Source organism: Leptosomus discolor, chromosome 9 (assembly GCF_034619465.1).
Source record: "Leptosomus discolor isolate bLepDis1 chromosome 9, bLepDis1.hap2, whole genome shotgun sequence".
NCBI lineage: Eukaryota > Metazoa > Chordata > Aves > Leptosomiformes > Leptosomidae > Leptosomus > Leptosomus discolor.
In genome coordinates, this window is record NC_141399.1 from 44,724,284 (window position 1) to 44,745,602 (window position 21,319).

The 21,319-nt window shown below is 45.2% G+C and overlaps 3 protein-coding genes across 4 annotated transcripts in view; 1 reads left to right on the forward strand and 2 right to left on the reverse strand.

Annotated features, from left to right (window-relative positions):
• Positions 1–482: 482 nt before the first annotated feature.
• On the reverse strand, positions 483–4,113 carry PSMD10 (proteasome 26S subunit, non-ATPase 10). Its single transcript, XM_086470257.1, has 5 exons — positions 4,000–4,113; positions 3,752–3,850; positions 2,952–3,098; positions 2,675–2,841; positions 483–1,665 (listed from the first exon to the last, which is right to left on the reverse strand). The coding sequence occupies exons 1-5, from the start codon at positions 4,111–4,113 to the stop codon at positions 1,512–1,514; spliced, it is 681 nt and encodes a 226-aa protein (XP_086326383.1). The 3' UTR covers positions 483–1,511.
• A 233-nt stretch (positions 4,114–4,346) lies between these two features.
• Positions 4,347–16,924, forward strand: ATG4A (autophagy related 4A cysteine peptidase). Of its 2 annotated transcripts, XM_086469751.1 has the most exons (13): positions 4,347–4,403; positions 5,906–6,016; positions 7,243–7,314; positions 7,651–7,749; positions 8,995–9,096; positions 9,648–9,720; positions 11,032–11,111; positions 11,925–12,112; positions 12,222–12,300; positions 13,239–13,384; positions 13,967–14,023; positions 15,178–15,289; positions 15,622–16,924. In XM_086469751.1, exons 1-13 carry the CDS (start codon positions 4,394–4,396, stop codon positions 15,684–15,686), a joined length of 1,194 nt encoding a protein of 397 aa, XP_086325877.1. In that variant the 5' UTR covers positions 4,347–4,393; the 3' UTR covers positions 15,687–16,924. The 2 variants fall into 2 exon arrangements, with proteins under 2 accessions (XP_086325877.1, XP_086325876.1); XM_086469750.1 differs by lacking the exon at positions 15,622–16,924 and having other exon boundaries at positions 15,178–15,514.
• A 2,572-nt stretch (positions 16,925–19,496) lies between these two features.
• The window catches only part of COL4A6 (collagen type IV alpha 6 chain), a 96,720-nt gene continuing 94,897 nt past the window's right edge, over positions 19,497–21,319 (reverse strand). Inside the window, exons 42-44 of the mRNA XM_086470687.1 lie at positions 20,916–21,107; positions 20,396–20,682; positions 19,497–19,757 (exon numbers count right to left, since the gene is read on the reverse strand). Of these exons, the coding sequence (XP_086326813.1) occupies positions 19,497–19,757; positions 20,396–20,682; positions 20,916–21,107 (740 nt within the window). The remainder of the gene's footprint in view (positions 19,758–20,395; positions 20,683–20,915; positions 21,108–21,319) is intronic.

The window sequence follows — 21,319 nt, forward strand, 5'->3', positions numbered from 1 at the left end:
ATGAACACAGAATTCTAACTTCAGCTTTTCCCCATTCGAGTTTTCAGCCTGCACCATATATAAGAAACATTTACTCAGCCGGGTTCCTGCTTCAAGCAAGGTCTGCATGGCCAGAGCTCACTGTACAGGCAAGTTACCCCTCCTGCTCTCAACAGGGACCTTCAGTGAAATGTAACCTGCACTTTGCTTTCTAGGGTAGACTTAAAGCACTTGGTGAAGATACTTGTTGGGTTGTAAGTTTCTGTCTCGCTTATCAAAATAAATCGCATTACCTTAATCCCTACAAGTCAAACTATAGGGACTGTCATCTTCCATTTCAACCTTTCCTTGCAGCTGAAGAACAAACACGTTCTGTGTTCAGGCTGTGTAACGGATGGCAGGGTTTCATCTGACTTCTTGTTCACATCCCAAGCGTACAAGCTATTTAAAAAATATTGGTTTTGTTACATGTAAGTTTAATAAAGTTTTATAATACCAAAGACTGCTGTTTAGGAAAGTTCTTTATTTCACAGAATTTCACCAGCATCGTTTGTTCAGAAGGGGGAGATTATCCCACTAGTGTCAAAAGTGATCTTACCAACAAGAGAACAGAGGGTTACTTTTCAGACTCAGTCTCATTAGCTCTGCCTTCTAATAACTTAATAGTAGGATTTGCTAATGAGTAAATAGACATTAAACCAGGCTTCTGCTATAAAATAAGATGGTAAACTGCAAGCGTCAGCGCTACACGATAGGAGCCAAACAGAACACAAAAAGAAATCTACAGGAGGAGCGAGAGGAAATAAAATTAGAGTCCAAGCACATCCCAGAGAAGCGCGCAGAGCCATCCATTATATAACGGTGTATTCGCAGAGGTAACCCTGAAACTGCACCTGCGTTCTGCAAGCAGTCCAGTGCGCTCCATCACATACGTGTATTGAGAGATTCAAAGAAAGATGCTAACAATAGATCACAACAGAAAAGCTTTGAACACTCAGAGCTCACTTGAATAGACTAAGAAGAGTAAAAATAGATACAACGATCCAAGTAAGGAGCACTCTGCAAAGGGGAGGCGTAGCTCAGAATCATCTGAAGGAAGAGACTCAGTACCCACAAAAACCAAAGAACTACACACAAATCACAAAGGCTAAGGGGAAAAAACCAAAGACTTTAGAATAAACTTTCAAAATAAAATCGACTTTAAATGGTTAAAGCATTTTTGGTCCTGTTGCTTGAAAGAAATAATTCTAAACTAGGTTCTGACATAGAAGGCATGACTGCATTTATACACATCGTACTGTAAACCGAAGGCAAGCCACAAGATATTGAAAAACACTTTAAAATCAGTGAAGTGTTTAATTAACAGGAAGTACAAACAGTTGTTCTGGCACTGTACTTGAAGGAAAGCCAGAGATACATGTGTTGTTACCACGCTGATGCCCACACAAGAAGTCCTAGTTGAACCATCCAAATACGCAGTTTTCAGTCTTAAACACAAGTGCAACAGGGAAGAGTCAAGTCAGAAGTCCCCACTAGCCTTCCACCATTCTTTTAAGCGTGGCTCCCAGGCCACCCTTTGCCACTTTCAGTGGGGTCAGTTCTTCTTTATTCTCAACGTGAATGCTTGCACCATGAGACACCAGCAGCTTTGCCTCCTCCACTCTTTCTTCATCGCAGGCTAAGTGACTGTAGTAAGAACAAGAAACCCACAGCCCCTATTAAACAATCCAAGCCTATAAAGAGCAATAATTATGCTCTTTCAAAATGACAGCACGAAGTGGGGGGAAGATACATCCTAGAACAACAAAACCACATGCAACCAACCACCTACACAGATCCCAAAGCTTACTGTCCAGTCACTCTGCTGTCATTAACCAACTCAAGAATGTTCCTCCTGCTATTGTCCTTGCAATATTAAGACACTTCTTTAGATTAGGACCTGCCTTTGCAGGCAGCAAAGCTAAAGAGCACATAATCCACAGTGAAACTGGAAAACAATAATCTCTATTTGAATTGAAAGGGATAAACTAAATTGTACGACTTAAAAATAATCTGAAGTCAAGAGTTACTGCAAATGCAGCAAACGCTATTTTCCATTTGGCATAGGATCTTGAGAATAAATCTGTGTGTTCCAGGACAATACTGGGTTTTACACAGAGCTAAAACATACTGCCTGATCTTATTCACGGCAAAATCTTGATTCCACTGTAGACAAGAGTTTTGCCACCAACCTCAAAGCAGCTAAGGTTGTACCCTTACAGATTCAAATTCATTTCTAAGGTAACATCAAACACCGGATTGATTGTCCTTAAATTGCAACTTATTTTCCTTAGAGAGGTGAAAAAAAGCTTCCAAAATTAGTTCTTGCTTGGCAGAACAGAGCAGGCCAGCCTGCAAGACCAGTTTCCTCCAACTTTGATGTCATTAGCTTGTGTTCTACCCTCTAGTGGCAACCAAACGTATTCCAAATTATTACAGAAGGTGTTCAACACTTCTGAAGTAGATGTAGTAACATAAAGTACGTATGTACAGACACACTTAGGCAAAATACTATGTATGATCTTCTCGGATCATTTTTAATTACACAGGGGTGTGAAGCAAGGGAGACTATTTCAGCAATAAGAAATTAAAAAAATTGAAGTAATGGGGTTTCATTTCATAGAGGTTATGCTATATTAAGCAAAACAAAACTTACAGAGGAGTATTCCCTTCAGAGTCCTGTATATTAACAGACGCCTTGTGCTGCAGAAGGATCTGCACCATTTTTAGGTTTCCTTTGGCTGCTGCTCTGTGTAACGGTGTGGATTCAAAATGATCTGCTGCATCCGGATCAGCTCCGTTCTCCAAAAGCATGATTGCAATCTGAATATGCAGAAAGAGAAAGGGGGGGGGGGGGGAGAGGAAGAAATGTTAATATAACTAAATACTTCTTCCAAGAGCAACACCACATCCAGCAGCATAGGCAAACATACCTCCTGCTTATTTTTGGAGGCTGCATAATGCAAAGGCGTACAGCCGTTCTGATTGACAGCATTTACATGAGCACCCTTGGCAATGAGGGCTTTCACAATCTCATCACGGCCTGCTGAAGCGGCAATGTGTAAGGGAGTCCAACCAGCCTACAGAGGCAAGAAAAAAAAAACATTATTCAAACCAGGAGTTTCAGGCAAAAAACATGACAAAGCATAACTCTAATACAGACCCGATTACTCATGAGTCACACTCCACATGTCCTTAAAACAGTAAAGCTAAACATTAGTGATGATCACCAGAGAGACAAGCCTCCCATCCCCTCACATGTCTGCATTCAGCACCTGACAAAAGCTGCCAGTTAAACGACAGAAATCACTTCTGTCACGCAGTTACTCATGGCATCTTGCTGGGCACTTCGCCCCTGCAGAACCACAGTGGTACTTTCTAAAGAACAAGTAAGGTGGCAGAAAAGGGTGTCCAAAAGTTTCTGCAATCTTTTCTCTACCCCATCCTCTAATTAAACTGATGGGACATTTCCTTCTCTAAGGACGATCTTCAGGATGCTTCGTTACGGATGTCATTATTCCAACTCTTCCTCTAGAGCAGGAGGAGCCCCTCTCGGCGCTAGGGGCGCTTCTGCGGCTGAAACCACGACGTCAAAGGGTCCGGACAGAAACCGCGCCACCCAATTCCCCACGCGAACCGCTCCACGGCACGTCCTCGGCCGCCCGGCAGCAGCCCCTCGCCCCAGGCCAGCCCCTCACAGGGGCGGGGGTCCCGGGAGGGCCGCGACACTCACATCGTCCTTGTCTCCCACAGGCACGCCGAGGCCGAGGAGGAGGTCGGCGACGTCCGTGTGACCCGCCGAGCAGGCCCAGTGCAGCGCGGTCCGGTTGTCCTGAGGGAGGGAGGGAGGGAGGGAGGGAGGGAGGGAGCGGCGGTGAGCGGGCGGCGGGAAGGCGGCTGACAGGAGCCGCCCCGCGGGGACCGGCCCCACAGGCCGCCCGCTGCCGCCCCGGCGGGCAGGGAGGGCCGTAGCCGGCTGACCTGGTCGGCCTTGGTGGCCAGGGCCCTGTCGCGCAGCAGCTGGGCCCGCAGCTCCTCCAGGCGCCCGGCGTAGGCCAGGTTGCAGACCCCCACGTCGGACACCGCACCCTCCATGCCAACTGCCGCCTTGCCGCCTCCCCCTGCCGACAGGGGCGGTGCTTCGGCCGGCTCGCCGGCCAATCAGCGGGGCTCCTCTGCCAGCCCGGCCAATCGCACCCACCGGCCCCCTCCCCTCGCCCCTCGGGCCGCGGGGTCTGCTGGGATTTGTAGTCCGGCGGGCCGGAGGCGGCGCACTACAGCCGGCCGGCGGGACTACAGCTCCCAGGGTGCCCCGCGGCGCCTCAGTGTTGTGCCTCCGTGTCGAGGCGAGGAGGAGGATGGTGACAGCGGGAGGATGGAGTCAGGTGAGGGGTGGCGGCGCGGGGCCGCGGAGGGGGAGCGGGGTGGCGGGCCCCCGCGTTGGGGCGGTGGCTGGCGGGGCAGGGGCGCTGGCGGCGGTGGCGAGGGGCCTGGCCGGCGGCCTGTCCGCCCCGGGGGCCGGCGGCGGGGCCGCGCCGCGGCGGGAGGCGCCAGCGGGCTGAGGGGCCAGGCGGGGCGGGGGCGTCGGTGCTTTCCGTCGTGTGTGGGGGGGGATGTGTGTTTGTGCGGCGGGGGGGCGGCCCGAGGCTCCGCGGGGAGCGCTCTGCCGGGCTTCAGCGGTGGGAGGGTCGAGGCTTTGGAGGAGAGAGGAGCCCCCGGTGGTTCCTTCCCGGGTGGTCTGAGATGCGGCGCGGCAGCGGGGGGGGGTGGGAAGGGGGAGGCGGCTCCGTCCGGCTGGATTCGGGGGGGGGGGTGAGAGGCTTCGGAGGGTTTGGGCTGAAGGAGAGACCATTTACTGGGTGAGTTTCTGGCGGGGAGGGCGGAGCGGAGCGGGCGGGGGTCTGGTGCCGGCAGCCGCTCTGACAGGGGTTCACCCGGGCTGGTACCAGCTGCCCGCGCTGAGGGGCGGGGGGGGGGCGTCTGCAGGGCTGGGGGCTCCGGCGCCGGGGGCTCGAGTCAGAGGGTGGTGGAGCTCAATTTCACTTCTGATTGCTAGAACGTAGATTTCTACGTGAAATTGTTTTTTTGTTTTTTTTTTTTTTTAAGTATTTGCTGATTATTCATTATGCTGTATATATGTGCACTTGAAGAGTTAAATACAATTGTGTTTCCTTTCACTTTCAACTTCGGGTTTTTTTAGCAGTGTATTCCTTAAGATTTATCTAAAAGAAATTATTTTACATTCGTTTTTACACTTGAAGGCCTGTTTCACTCTTCCAAAAAATCCTGCTGTAGTGAAAAAATGATTGAACTGTCTTCTTTTAGGAGAATTAATTATTTGTTATTTTCCACTAAATAGACCTGGCACTGCATAATACCATTACTACATCTTCTTTTTTTTTTTTTTTTTTCCTGATGTTTCAAATCTCCAGTTAGGAAAGCATAACCCAGGCCTGCTAACACTTTTCACATGCTTCCCATTAAGCACAAGGCAGTAATCACGCTGAGTGGCAGTATTTGTACATTTAAGATCAAGCATGGGCACATATGCTGTGACGCCTGGATTGTTTTTTCCTTTCCTCATTGCCTTGACTCAAATCTTGCTCTCACTGCAGTGCCCCTGAACTTCTGCCACTGGCTTCAGTCAGACGGCTTATAATCAAGGTGTCAGCCATGTTATTCTCTCAGCACTTGCTGAGGGTCGAAATAAAAACCAGCCAAGACATTGGATATTTCAGCATCAGAACAGCTTGTTAAAGGAAAAGACTAAATGCAGCTGGAAGACCCGAAGAGACTAACTGCCACTAGTTCAGTCTGAGAACTCGAAGCTGTGCACAGAGGGACAAAGGGATAAAATGGAGTTTGAATTTTGTGTATTCCTGTTCAGTTTTATCTAGGTATGAAAACCAGATCACTATTTTGTCAGACTACTTAGAAGAATTTCCAGACACTGATGAGCCAGTGTGGATTCTAGGAAGGCAACACCACCTAAACACAGGTATCTTTGGAATGAAAATGATTTGGAAGATCTGTAGAGCATTTGTAGATTCACATGCACCAGCAGCTCCTGATTTCCTTACGTTCCCTAAGTGTCTTATGAGAGAAGTTTATTTCTCTCCATCGACAGGAAACCAACTTTAAGTATCGGTGTTCATCCTGTAATGAAACCAGAAGTTTACAAATGTACTTGGTACTGTAATTCATGCAAAGAGATTCTACTTGTAGCAAAGGCTAGTCAGGTGTGAGGCTGGTCACTTCTCAACGTCAAATGCCTCAGAAATAGATAAATAAATAACTTTGGGGGAATGTTCATATTACTAATGTTATTTTCCCTCGAGGGATGCTGTCTGCAGCCTGTTATTTGCAATTAAAATGATATTTCAAAAAAATAATAATACTAATAGTCATAATAATACTAATAGTCATAATAATAATAAAATTAATCTAGGCACATACTGTGTTTTGATGAAAATAAATATATGACCTAAAAGTCGTAGCAGAGTGATGTATTTGTACATCATATAAAAATAAGATGTCAGAAATGAGCTTTGCTCTTCGGGGAGAAGACAAGGGCATCCTCCTGTGTTCCACATGCAAGGCAGCGGCCGTCGGTGCAGGCGTGGTGTTCAGGCCAGCCAAGGGCACCGCGCTCAGCCTTGATCGGCTGCAGGAGCCCTCGAAAAGGCCAGTCCGTCTGGGCCACGGCTCAGAGACAACGCAGCAAATAAGACGCTTAAGAATTCTTCAGAGCCTTTGGGAGAATTCTGTAAGTGCATGTGTTTTTTTTAAAAAAAAAAAAAAAAAAGGAAGAAAAAGAAGAGAGAGAGATTTAATTAAATTTCATCTTATACATCATTCCGTGTTGGTTTGCATGTAGAAATTCTTCACCTTTCTGAACTTGCTTTACCAGTTCTTTCCTGAGGACACAGTTCTCCATAGTTGTTTTGTTCAGGCTGGGCATAGTCGTTCCAAACACCTTGTAAAACTTCACTGGCTAATAATTATTTCGTCCTTAACAAGGTAACTTTAATTAGCAGTCTGCAAAAGCTCTCTGTGTTTAAACAGTCAAGAGCAGAGAGCAAAAGCTCTTTGTGTTTAAACAGTGTTAAGGGTCTTATATGTAAAAGCTAACAGGAGTCATCCATGCACTCTCTATGTTGACTGTACAGGGAAAATTAGAATTTTTCAGTTTTACTAATTTCTTTCCTTTTAAAAATATTCCAGACAAATCTAAGTTGCTGTTGGATGTAAGTGCTCGTCTCTGGTTTACGTATAGAAGAAAGTTTTCGCCTATTGGTGAGTATGCAGCGGACCAGCTGCCTTGTTATAAATTAGATAGGGTTAGTGATGTTACCGTGGACTGAAAAATCAGTTTTACAGCATTAGAACGTTTTGAGCATCATTTTAACTGTTTATGCAAATAGTAAAGCTATTAAAACCTGTTTACTCGTGCCTGCGTATGATCAGGTCTCCATGTGCGTAGAGCGAGCAGTAAAGTCAGACCAGCAGCACGGAAAGCAAAGGTCTTGCTTGGTGCCTTTGAGCCATGGGACAGTTGTTGGAGATTTCAACTCCTTTCCTCTGCGCTTGTTTTAAAGCCCCTCATTGATCGTGATGAGCTTTTTTTAACAGGAGGCACCGGTCCTTCGTCTGATGCTGGCTGGGGCTGTATGCTGCGGTGCGGGCAGATGATGCTGGCCCAAGCGCTGATCTGCAGACACTTAGGAAGAGGTGGGTCCTGGTGCTGAGTCAACTTTTGTGTCGCTTGGGGACTGTTTCATTTTTGCTGCAGTTTTCCATAGAAGCACAAACCCTAAATGCGTTAATGAGGCTTGCTTTGATGCCCTGATAGAAGTTACGAGTGAGTTACTCTTGTCTGAGGGGTGACATCGTGGCAGCCTTAAGCAGGGAGCTGGAAGTAGAGGGAGGACAAACAGGGAACCCCCCCGTTGTTATTTTGTCAGTCTTTTTGAGGGATACCCAGGTTGAGGCCAAGGGAAAACCTGCCGCCACGGGTCTGAGTTCTTCCCCTTCTCTTCGTTGCGTCGTAGCCGCCCAGTGTTCGCACGCAGCGGCGGTGTGAATAGCGACACAGTGACAGACCCCGTACAAAGCACCTCACAGGCCGCTTGCCCGGCGCCGGCCCGAGGTCCAACCCCCCTGCAGATCCCATCAGCGCAAGCTCTTAAGCCTGTATCAGCCCCTCGCACCCCGGGAGCGCGGGTGGTACCGTGGGGCTGGCCGTGTGTAGAGCTGCTTATCAGCGAAGGGGTTACGGTTCGGTCTGTCACCCGCACGGGGTGTGCTCTGGTTTCCGTGGCAGCACACGGAACCCACCGAAGGATTTACCCACTTGAATCCCCAGAACGGAGGCGCAAAGGTTTCACTGGAGGCGCAGGCAAACAAAGTACCCGAGAAAAACTCGAGTACGACCTTGGGGGCTGTGGCTGCTTCACAGCACCAGCTCTGCGTGTGCGCAGCGCTGGCAGTACGTGGGGGGGAACTACCGGCCCTGGGAAGCAAGAGCCCACGTGGCAAAGCTGGTTTGGGTTTTGCTGTGGGAGAGGGCCACAGCGTTGTGTCTGGACTTTGCTTTCTGCATCTTCCATCGTTGCCTTAGAACTGCTGACGTTGTGCTTGCAAATCGAACGAAATCTAAACGCGGCCCGTGGTTTGAAACGATTGGGGAAGCTCCCATCCAGCAATAGCTATCAGTTCTCAGCAGTGATCACTTGGAATAGAGTTGCAGTTGGCTTTTTTGTTTTCCCAGTTTTCACAATCTAGCCTGTGATGGTAAAGGACAGCTTGGTAATAAATGACGAGCTGTGACTTCTAGGAACTCTAAATGAAATGAAAATATTGGAGATGAATCGTGCGTTAGTCTTTTAACATCTCATTGTATGGCTTTTCTGGAAATTTGATCGGGACAATGGAAACGTTATTACTTTTTAATCTGTGTAACTTTTTTCCTGTAAGATTGGCAGTGGGAAAAGCACAAAAAACAACCAGAAGAATATCACAGAATCTTACGGTGCTTTCTAGATAGAAAGGATTGCTGTTATTCCATCCACCAAATGGGTAAGAACACACATCAGCTTTTTTTTTCCCCCTGAAATTCCTACTGTGCTGAAACGTTCTAATTAGAAATATATTCATTCAGGATTTTAAAAAGGTGATTATTAAGACAACGTGTATGTTTATATATCAACAAAAATGCATGCAAGTGGGTACAAAGTATAATAATTGAGAAATGTTAATCACTGAGACCTAAATAAATTTGTATACTAGAATCTAGCTCTTGATAATGTACGTAAGCCTTGGGTACCAGGGTTGATATATTAAAAGAGACAGTCAGGAAGCTTATTGCTGCAATTTGTAATAAAGGATACTAATATTTGTAATTCCCATTGCAGCTCAGAAACTTTTTGTAAAGGAACTAGCAGTCATTAAGATTTGAAAAGAGCATAGATTGAGAAAATAATTGATGTTGCTCAATACAGTTTGCAATCGCTGTAGAACGTATGACAAAACACTAGTAGGTCATGTCATTTAACGTGTGTTGTGACCAGTCTCTCTGTGGTCTTTTTTTTGTTTTTCCTCTGTGTGTGCGTTTTTCCTCCTAAAAACAGCACAGATGGGTGTTGGAGAGGGGAAATCAATTGGAGAATGGTTTGGACCAAACACAGTCGCTCAAGTTCTGAAGTAAGTCCAGTCACACTAGCTCATTCGGAGCGTACTCCCCTGGGGCAGCTGAGCTCAGAAGCCAAGGCCCAAGACACAGGCTTAAAGGCCGATCTCCCTTGCGCTCGGAATCGGGGGTGTAGATGCCGTGTGGTTGCAAGTACAGTGTCGACCACGATGCTGTAGCCCGGTGGGGCAGGTACTGAGTTGGGATCCAGTGAGTTCCAAATTCTAATACACCAAGAGCCTGGGGAAGACCTGCAGGCAGGTCCCTCCTGCTGTGCTGTCTGCACGCCCTAGCCAGTAAGCACCAGAGATGTGTTCCTTCCCACGAGGGGGCACGGCTTTGGCAGGTCGAGCGTGCCGCCGGGCAGATCAGCGTGGTGCTAGGACAGCTCGGCGTGAGGCTGATGGCAGTTCCTCGCTGCCTGAGCTCGTTCTGCCTGCAGGCTGCTGCGTGACACACGGGCAGCTCTTCCGAGTCTAGAAGCCACGCTTGCAAAGTTGACTTTGCTCCGCTTCTGCGGGCTAGGTGGAGGTGCCAGATCTCAAGCGGAGGCTAGACTGCAGGTCCTGAGCCCTGGGACAGACACTCGTTCTGGAGAGAGAGGGAGGAGCTAAAGCATGCCCTGGCCTCCAGCTCTCTTCACTCACAAATTCTGCACGGCTTGGTGCTCACATACAGGTTTTTCTGGCTTTTTTAAACAGCTGACTGCCTGTGCAGCTTCAAGAGTGTAGCTCCCTTCCCCAGAGTTCTGGATTTCACACAGGTGGACAGAAACCTGTGTGCTATAATGGCTCCCTCCTAAGCTTTGGGTGCCAAAACCCGTTAGCTGATCTAGCTTTTAACGCCCCAAGTCTGCTGTCCGTGTGTGCACAGAAACAGTTCCACTGAACTTGGTCGGAGTTCTTAGGCAAAAAGTGACGTGCAAAACCGGCACAGGAATTTTTTCCTTCTCTAGACAAGGCCGGGCACAACGGGCAGGACCCCATTGCAGAGGCTGTTCCATGCAACAAAAAGTAATAAACCAAATTACGTGGTTGAGCTGTTACTATCTCTGCATCTGGCCAAAGGACAGAATGGTTTTCACGTGGCACAGTACGTGTGTGCTTTTCCTGGTACCACTCTGTATTTGTTTTTCTAAACACATTAAACATTGAATATTCAAAGTTATCTTTTTATTACATGGAGACTTGAAAAACGCAACAAATATGTTTTTCCAAAGAAACAACTTAACTTTCTTACTCAAAAACCATCTAATTGTCCTGAATGAAAAGCTGCCCTCATGATCCTAATTAGTTTATATTAATTATTGTCTTAATGTCTTCTAGGAAGCTTGCTTTATTTGATGAATGGAATTCATTAGCGGTTTATGTATCCATGGACAACACGGTGGTCATTGAAGACATCAGTAAGTGAAACGTTAGTTCTCTGGGTACAGTTTTTGATTTGATTCCACTTTCCTGAATGTATCTAAATATGAACTAAATACTTTTGGGCCATCCTTACTTGTTCCCAGGGTAAGAAAAGGAATAAAGGGAATGTAAACTCAGGTTTTGGGTGTCCGAAACTGAAGCTGGCACAGAATCATGTAGGCCTTTTTGGTGGGCCAGCTTACACACCATGCACATTGGGAGAAGCTGGAGTTTGGTCTGTGCTATTTAAACTTACCCCAGAAGCTGCAGTAGGTAGAAGTACGGAGAATTGTTTTTAATACAGGCTTTGCCAAGGAGATGTGCTTTTGTCAGGCAAGAGAGAAACACGGGCAGATCCTAGAGAAACCCCCGGCCAGGCTTAACTTTCGGTTGTAAGAATTTTTTACAAGGGCTATTTAGCCACAGCCTATTTCCGCTTTAGTCCCTACTTCTGCTTGTTTTATGCTTAGATAATTGGAAGTGATGAGTTCCCTGAAGAGTTTCTAATGTTATCATCTCTGCCGCTTCATTTCCCAGACAGTATTAATAATGCCAGTAGTGAATGTAACTTCAGTCTCAAATTTTCATCCCCCGGTCGTTTATCTCATGTCTCACTAACGTGCCAGCACATGATCTGTCTGGTAGAATTACTTCTGCCAACCAGTTAACGATTCCCTTGCCCTGCTCCTTGTGCCTTAGAACAGGAGCTCTGCAAAGCCATCTGGCCAAGTGGCTGAACGCAGGACGGGGAGGAAGATCTGCTCTGTGCTCCTTGGTGCCTGCACTGACGGCTGTGTTTATTCCCCCAGAGAAGATGTGCTGGTCCCCTCCCCAGAGCAGCGGCGCGGCCCCCAGCAGCGCCCACTTGCACAGAGGTGCTCTTGGCCGGAACAGGAACGCGGCAGGATTCTGCGCAGGCTGGAAGCCCCTCTTGCTCATTATACCTCTACGGCTGGGGATAAATCACATAAATCCAGTGTATATTGATGCGTTTAAAGTAAGGGCTTTTTCAGTGAATTGTTTGTTATTGTGAAGTAAGTTCCGGTATCTGTCGTATCAATAAACAAATCGACTTCAATTCCAGTTTTCTCCCTTTGAACTCCTAGGAATGCTTTAAGATGCCACAGTCTTTGGGAGCGTTAGGAGGGAAACCAAATAATGCCTATTATTTCATAGGATTTTTAGGTAAGGAAAAAAACCTTACTCCAAATATGCATACAATGTAAAGAGAAGGGTTTTTTGGAAGGGGAAATAGTAAGCACTTTAAGAATGAGAATAGAGGAGAAGAAATGAAGAAACCTACCTCAGATACTTCGGGAACAGTCTGGTACCATCCTTACAGGAATGGAAAAGTAGCAGCAAAGCTCGACATAAAAATAAGTAACGATATAAGCAAGAACAACACACTGAGGAAAGCTCATAGCATTCGATAAGTGTCAAATGTCACTACTGCTAAAATACTGAATTTTTCCCCTAGTCATTCATACTTCCTATTGAAGGGTGTCTTTTGTTTTATTCTTTTTGCTTCATGGGTTTCTTAAATTATTGTCTTGTATTTCAAACTTTTTCCTCATAGCAGTATCTTTTTCACCTTCTTCCATGTCTTCCCTTATTAATTAAAGCAATAGTTAATACTAGAGTCAGTCTTTCAGGTTTCACCCCAGTTTGATCCATAGTTTTATGGATATTTTGTTCTTCCTTCTGTAAAACCCAAACTGTTTGAGTCAGACGACTTTGTTCCCATTTCTGAATGAATGCCTGACGGGATTAGAGATGCCAGTTGTGGTCATCCTGTACCTTTTGAGCTGTGGGGTGTTAGGGATTACAACAGTGGAGATTCTGAAAAAATGTACTGGACATACACATAGAAAAAGGGAAGTATGAGACAAAGGTAGAACAAACCAACCAAAAAATCTACAGTAATAGGTCACAATAAAAATCGGACAAAATACCCTGTGGGAAACTAGTCTGTCTAACTTTCTGATTCTCTTAAAGACTCCCTAGCTAGAAGGTCTAGATATTGGCTGTGATGATAATCTAATTTCTGTTTTACAAGTCTGGATGAAATAAGTGCTTATTAAAGTCTCTTGCTTATTTCCAACTTGTGGATTTTACCCATACAGGCAATGAGCTGATCTACCTGGACCCTCACACCACCCAAAGTTTTGTAGATTCAGAAGAAAATGGCACAGTTGATGACCAGAGCTTCCACTGCCAGCAAGCCCCACACAGGATGAAGATCATGAACCTGGACCCTTCAGTAGCTTTAGTAGGTGCTAGGGAAGAACAGCTGTGGGTCCTGCATTCCAAAGTAATCCCTCTGTACGTTGGTAAGGGCAGTACGGCCTTTCCCTGAGCAGAATCAGGGTCTTGTCTTCTACGCTCCAAAATTCAACACGTGGTAGTTCATGTACTAACTGCATGGGCTACGTTAACGTTCGGTCATGCAGGGCATTGACTGCTTGTATCCCAGGGAGCTCATTCGTTTTCTTCACTGAGCAGCATTTACCTTTTGTAAGGAGTATTTCGAAGGTTGGAGCAAGGAACTGAATCAGGTTTCCTTATTTTATTCCACTACCATATGTGCATGGTTGCTCTGGACAAGTTACTTGCTTAAGCGTAATTACATTATAATTTACAAATCTTTAAATGGAATTACTCGTAGAAGCCATCCGGTGTACGTCACAAGAATACTGTGGTAGCTGAAACTAAATCTGATCCCATGCCAGTATCCTTTGGTGGGGGTGGTTGTCACTTGAGACGTGTGTTTCTAAAGCTTTAAGCAGCGCATAGGGATACCAGAGCATCCTTCTCTTACTTAATTCTGCTCCTGTACGTATTCTTTCCTCAGGGCTTCTTTTGCAAAGAAGAATGTGATTTTGACAGCTGGTGTAGTCTTGTACAAAAGGTAACACTGCTGCCTTTGTTTGCTCCCTATGAAATAATGTCTGCTTATTTTTTTTTTTTTTTTAAATGGCAAGTCCCAGGACATCTTTCTGTGCGTGCAAATTGAATGAGCCCTAGAGCAGAATGCGTGAAGGCATCAGGGTAAGCCGGCACTACCGAACTGCTCGTCAGGGCTCGTGCCGCGTTTTGCCAGCCATGAACCCCGCTGCTTGGCAGACAAGTGTAAATATATGTACCCTGGAAAAGGTTTTGGGGGTTTTTTTTAGCACTGCTGTGTTACTGGCTGAAAGTCAGTCCTAAGTTTTAGCTGCCACGTTGTAGCAATTTCCGTATTTATTTGCTTCCTGAGCCTTTTTTATTGTTTGACATAATATATTTTTACGTGTTCGAATTATGACTGTTAGTCCCTGGTACCACAAATACCTGATTCTGCAAGTGCTGAATCCCTCCAGCTCCTGCTGAACTGTGGGACCCAGGAAAGGTACTTGCTGCCACAGCAAAGGACTTTAGGGCAGTTCTGCATGCAGTTGCTATGCTAAGCAACAGAAATATGAATGTGAAGTAACATCTAAAGGCATTTATTAACCAAAAAAAAAGGCTAAGTTTTTAAATAACTGAAATACAGGATATGATGTAGCTTACCCGATGGAAGAGGAGAGGAATTTGGTTTCAGTAACAGCTTGTTTCTCCTGATCAAAGCCTATCCTTCAAAATCTGCTGTTTTTTTGGAGCAGATAGATCTGTCTTTTGTTCCCATTGATCAACAGAAAACGTTAACACAGAGAGGTCCATGCAAGTAATTTTCTTTTAAAAGGCAGAAAATATGGTATGTTCTCAGTGTCTGTTTGCTACGTGTAAACAAAATGTAGGTGTGTGGATAGCGGAGCTCATGATATCCACTGGTAACTTGTCAGACAGCGCAAGAGCTCTGTCTTCCAGGTGTGTTTTCAACCAGGAAAATATTTACAGAGATCTGTGAAGCAGTGATTCGTAACGGCAGGTACTTGGAATAACAAGTTTTCACTGTATCTCTGCATCAAGCCTTTGGTTTTCGACAGACATACATAATTAAAAGTGTGTTTAATTAAGCGGACATTTTTTGCGTTCGAAGGTTCCCTTGAGGCATCCTTTAAAACGAAAGTATTCCGTCCTCAGGAGATTCTAAAGCAACAGAGCCTGCGGATGTTTGAGCTGGTCCAGAAGCACCCCCCCCACTGGCCTCCTTTCATCCCTCCAACGAAGCCAGAAGTGACAACCACAGGAGCAGGTGCCGTACCGACGTGCAGCAGAAGGTTCCTCGTTAGCAGACAGAAGAATAACGATGGGAGGAAGAAGGATGCTGTCCTAAGTGTCGAGCAAACACCATGGGACTAAACACCTTATTCTGACACAGTATCAGACAGTTGCCCAAACAGGCCACGTACAATTGCTAACACAGCTATAGATACACGTGTCTTTTTAATCTTACAGAATACTTTGAAGGACACATTCGAGAAAAGTGGGGGGGGGTTTGTGGGTTTTTTGTTGGTTTTTTTTTTTTTAAGTAAACAAAACCAGGCATGTCTTTAGATTCTAAATTCTTTTTTTTTTTTTTTTCAGAACTCATTGAATCTACTGACAAGCTATTTGAATTGGAAGAAGAATTTGAAATCCTGAGTGTATGAAGGAAACTGTGGTGACCCTTCTGAGTACTGAACATAATGCTAATATTATTGCATTGACTTAAATCCAACAGCCATGTTAGCCCCAAAGTGCCTGAAATTACAGATAACAGAGCACAAAACCCTCGTAGCATCCAGAACTCCAACAGTGACAGTTCCCTCTGTCAAAGAGCTTCCCTAGCTGGCAAGGAAAGCAGTAGGAGATCTTACAGTAAGACCCTTAAAGGGAACCTCTTTCTAATGTGTGTCTTTCCCGAAGACAAATGGACCTTTGAGATAAAGGCAAAAATAAGGGTATCAATGGGCTGCACGTTCGGAGAACGGGATAACATGAAATGGCTATTTCTTGCTCTCCTGTAATGCAATAGTTTAGTTCTTAAAAGCAAAAGAGTCTTCAGTGAAGGAGAATGTTTACTTTGTTCCCTCCTGTGGGCTGCATCGTCGAAAAAAATACATTGTCTTGTTTAAAAGATCGACTGGATCAGAAGAAAATTGTTTCCTTGTTAAATATTTTAACATGTACTTGAGCAACCACACTTTATTACAAAAATGTTTCTGTAAAAGGAACTATGTCTAATGTATACGTTTTGCAATAGCCTTCCTGTTTCTGGGAAACCTCAAGAGGAACAGGAGACTCAAACAGTTGCTATAGATCACAACCACTGTTACAGTTACGGTGTATTTCACCTTGACCTTAAAATCCAAATCGTTAAAACTTAGGCTGACTTTTCTTTCAGAGCTAAAATGAGTCAAAGGTGGTTTAACTGTACCTTATTTATTTTAAAGATTTACACGTTTCTCTGTTACCGCACTTTATCTGTGCATCTAATAAATTTCTTAAGCTTTTCATAGGTTGTATGCTGCTATATTTTGTTAATTTGTTTGTGTGAACTAAATATAAACCAGGTTATCTTAAAACTTAATATATAGGCATATGCAAATTACTTAATTGTTGGTTTTTGACTTGTTGCCTTTTGAAATCTGTTTTGGTAAAAGTGCCTTAATCCTACAGGTTTATCAGAACAGCCTGTGTGGTTTTATTTCTAAGGCAGAGTATCTCTCTAGCAGCCATAAGAAAACCAGCTCAGAATAATTAAAGGCAAAGATCTTTTAATCCATTATGAAGTTCCTTTTTACTATCAGACAGTCCCCATTATGGTCCTTTTGTCATGACGGTGTAATGGACGTGAATCGCACAGTTTCATCTTCACCAATAAACGACAACAGAGAGAAATCCTGAACGCTGTCTCCTCTCACTTGCACTTTGTGATCAGGGCCAGTGTGATTTCCAAGAAAACAGTTAACCAGATTTCGTCTTAGTTGCCTTCAGAGTTTATTAACCAGTGTTTATAAACTTAGACAAAATACCATTTTCTTCCCCTCTCCCTGGATTAGCTGCATGGTTTTTTGAAAACAAAGCATTACTTCTTAATGAATACATGAACTTACTGTAACAGCAAGTGTAGCCCTCTGCTCCCCACAGACAAAAATGAAGCCCTTGCTCTGAAATGCTCAGTCTTGAGCAGTAACTGCTAAAAAACCCAAATCCATCAGTGGCGCACAGTGTACTTATTCCCCACGTTGCTCTTAGCTGGTAGGAGATCTTGGCCCTGCAGACCTCCTGAAGAAGGGTTCTCGGTGGGGGTAGACAAGAGGTATGAAAGCGGGGCTGATGGATGAATGGCTGGTACTGGGAATTCCTGCCCTGTGCACCTGACAGAGAATAGTGGCTGCTGTGGGAAAAGGCTGGGCTTGTCAGACACCGCTGGCAGTGGAGCTGGGTGACTGCGATCGAAGCAGTTCCCTAAAGGCAGTGGTGCTTGAAACACATACAGCTCTGATCCTGGAAAAAAGACTAACTGCATTTGCCAAGTCCCTGTAGATACAACAGCTGATTGACACCCCTTTTATAGCACCATGGGAGCCCCGTGGCTGAAAAATTCATTGTCGTTTGCCAGCTATTTGCACAAATTTTCAAAAAGTAGTGAGCTTCGCTGCGCCTGCACAGTGTTTTCAAGTTGCATGTGCATAACCCAAGATGTAAATACAGCGAGATCTGCCTGTGCTGGGACAGCTGAGAAGTAGGCTGGGTGTTCTGCACGGAAGGATTGCTACGCAGGAGCATCAGAGTGCCTTAAAGATACTTGCAAAACACATCAAAGCAGTCGCTGATCTTTCACAATTAGGAATAAGTTAAATGAAAGACTAAATTGTTCTTCACAAATTCTCTGCTCACCTCCAGCGTGGTTCAACTCTAGAACGTGCAGAGCTCTCTGACCCCGATCTAGGATGATAATATTACATTATGCATGTAAATAAAGGTAAAAATATTATCTGCTTAAATGTAATCATGTTCTTAAGTACTTTGCTGGATAGAGCTAGAGCCCTAGAAGCTAGTGAAGACAGAATACTTTAAAATAATGTCTCAGTCTTGCATTAATAATAATTTTCTGAGCAATCTTGTCTTAAAGATTTTTAAGCCAAGGTGATGGTGTATTTGCAAGGCACTTCTTTCAAATGTCCTGGAATGCCAATATATAAGGATTTCATAGGCTTCACTCTAGAAAGGTCGACAATAACTTTAGCCCAACTAAATGAATTCATTCTGTATATATTAGCATACCTTTTTCATGGCTTTCCCTCAAAATAGACAAGGATAAATCAAGTAGTGGCACTTCTCTTTAATGATGCCCTGAAGGAAAGCATGAGTAGTTAAAAGCGCATACATGGGCAATACAGATTTTTAAACTAACAGAAATCAAGCCCAGAGGAAGAAGCACACAACACATCATGCCCGTAGAAGTAAAAAATGTACATCCCATAACTGCTTGCTCCTGTGTTTGCATAAGCTTGCCTGCTGTCTAGAAAAGCCTCTACTTCCCAAATACACACAGCTCGCATACCTACAAAAGCAGCGTGCCAAGGCTACCTCAGAAAGGACGTTTATGTTCGTAGTAATGAAACATTTCTGGTGGCTGCAATCATTTGTCTGCAAGGGGGCAGGCACAGACCACGAAGCAGACATTTTACCTGGAACAGATTTCAACAGAAAGCTGTGAAAAATGCTAGAGGTGATTTGGATTCACCTTCACATCAAAAATTGCATTTTTCGCTGGCGTGGCTCTTTAAAGTCACCTGTGGATGAGAGTCTGGATTAGGACTGATTACCTGTCACTGGAGGAAAGAACATCCCATCTGTTTAATAAGCAAAGCAAAGCAAATTAATCTTTGAGTCTTCCTAAGGAAGTCAGTTCTCCACCAGTAATGCTCAGGGTTTCTAAGTCACCTATAATACACCGATAACTTTTAGGTGGCGCTGTGTGTCATAGGAGAATGAGTCTTCATTCCCTTACACGAGGCCAAATACTGCTTGCAAAGACACCAGTAAAGCACAACTTCTCAAAAGTCTCTCCTGTTGATGACAGGCACGTGCCTCGGACAGATGAGTGGTGCGAGACATCAGCTACTCTTCGGTCTGAATAAAACTTGCAGAGACTTCCTGAGGTAGCCATAAATGAGGGAAAAAAACCCATTGAAGTAAAAGCATAGCACCATGTTCTGTAAAAAAGAGGTTTCAGAGCACTGGTCTTTCCCTCCTCTGTGTGCAGTCAAACTCTGGGAGCTGACACTTGATTTTTGTAGAATTCTGGCTGTCTTGATTTACCCATCAACCACTTGATTTTTGTAGAATTCTGGCTGTCGTGATTCACCCATCAACCACACACAAAACAGGTTTATGAATTTATCCTTCTTCCCATCAGTGATGTCTAGTCTTGGGTAACAAAGACTGCTCATGTTACCGCTTTCTCGTGACTACAAGTTCTTCATGCACACTTGGCAACGGCTGACCCTCGTTCGAAGCTGTCCAGCTTTCAGAGTTTCGGAGGGAGGAGCACTGACAAACTGCTGCGACTGCTCCACCGTCGTCAGCCAGAAGCTGTATTTGTTGGCAAAGTAATGGCACGTTCCTCTCGCCCCGTTGCATTCAATGAAGGGGGTAGCACGGAAATCCTCCAGGCAAGAACCCGGCGAGACAAGGGACTGCCCTCCTCCTTCTGCACCAGCCGCAGTGTGCTGAAATACAGACGTCAGTTTAAATGAGTGCAAAGGAACAGAATGGGAGGTAAATGGGGGAACCCTCCAGCTCTACTCTTAAAAGGAGTAAAGCAGGCAACCAAAATTATACCTTGGCCACGTGTATCCACCTTTTGGGTCAGGGCTAAAGGTGAAGAAGCAAAGGGATGTATTTAGGCTGAATATATAGGCCTGGTATAACAGCAAATCTGCTTTTCACTTGCAGGCTGGGAAAATTCGTAAACAATAATGCTGACTTCGTACTTTCCTAACAATCTTACACATAGAAGCTTCCAGGAGAGTGCAACAGAGAATGTTCTACTTTTTTCCACTGAGAGGAGATTAAGACAATGCTGTAGCTTAATTAGCATTTCCACATTTAAATGTTTGAGAACAAAGAATACCTGTAGCAATAGAGAACTACTGCATTGATGTTACCACTGAACTCGAGCAGTACAGGTGAGGTGGCCAGCTAAACGGGAACAAACTCAGAAAGCCTCCAGCAGGCCAGCTGACAAGAAGCTACAGGGCTCTAGTTTCCTGTAAGCAACTCCTAGAACTTGGTCTCACATCACATAATCAAAGAGGAGATCTGGAAATGTTTAAAGCTGCCTTTGTGCCAGCAGTAGTATCCTTACCATAAGGAAGGAGTATCCTATCCATAGGCTGCGCCAACCAAGGGGACACTGCGGGATGGTGATGTCCTGGCTGTGCACAGCCACAGCCTGGGAAGGTGCTTCACATACTGAGCAACGACTGATGTACTGTGGGATCTGAACGCTGTCCACTGGCATCATGGGGATAGGAGCAGTGGTGGAGAGCCAGTAGGACTTGTCATTTCGGCTGGCATAGTAGCACACTTCATTGATGTTGCAGTAAATAAAAGGCATGGTGCTGAAGCGAGGCAAACATGAGCCAGCAAAACCTGGAAAAATCGGAGAAGCGGTCACGTCAAGTATCTGCCAAAAGCTCCAACTCACACACACCAGACATGCGTGGCAGAGGATGGCACAGGTGACACTGCTCCCAGTACAGATTCTGGCCAAGCAGACTTCCACCACCTCTGCTACAACCTCCCGTGGTACCAATGAAGATTGCTCACTTGAAATGGGATTTTGCCCTACCTTGTTCATGCCTGAGAGAAGTCTATCAACTCACCAAGGTCCTGGTTGTGTGACTTCTCCTGCCCTTCCACGTACAATAAGCTGTAGCCGTCCCAGAGCTTATTCATTCCTATGGGACAAGGTGGGATTTGGTCTGACTGACTGTGCTTTACTAAAGTGTATCCAACGCCCACGCTCCGTCCAGGCATTCCCGGCAAACCAAGGGAGCCCGGCTTTCCAGCCACACCTAGAAGACAGAAAAGGAGTCACTATTACTAATGCGTAGTGCGGTCACCAGCTGGATCTTTACCCGATTTTCACATTGCTGTCGTTGTGTTTCTGTCAGTCTTGTTGAATGAGGAGCCCAAGTTTTGACGGTTTTATGAATAACTAGACTTTTCGGCTCCAAAAGCAGTCATTTCACAGTAACATCCACCCGTTTCCCACCTCATTTCATTT

Excerpts from the sequence above, each read along its gene's own strand:
- PSMD10 (XM_086470257.1), bottom strand. The coding sequence starts at position 4,113 with ATGGAGGGTGCGGTGTCCGACGTGGGGGTCTGCAACCTGGCCTACGCC. Across the intron at positions 3,851-3,999 it reads TGGCCACCAAGGCCGACCAG|GACAACCGGACCGCGCTGCA; the intron begins GTCAGCCGGCTA and ends TCCCTCCCTCAG. Across the intron at positions 1,666-2,674 it reads TCTGAAGGGAATACTCCTCT|TCACTTAGCCTGCGATGAAG; the intron begins GTAAGTTTTGTT and ends TTCTTACTACAG.
- ATG4A (XM_086469750.1), top strand. Across the intron at positions 7,750-8,994 it reads CTGCAGACACTTAGGAAGAG|ATTGGCAGTGGGAAAAGCAC; the intron begins GTGGGTCCTGGT and ends TTTTCCTGTAAG. Across the intron at positions 12,301-13,238 it reads TTATTTCATAGGATTTTTAG|GCAATGAGCTGATCTACCTG; the intron begins GTAAGGAAAAAA and ends TTACCCATACAG.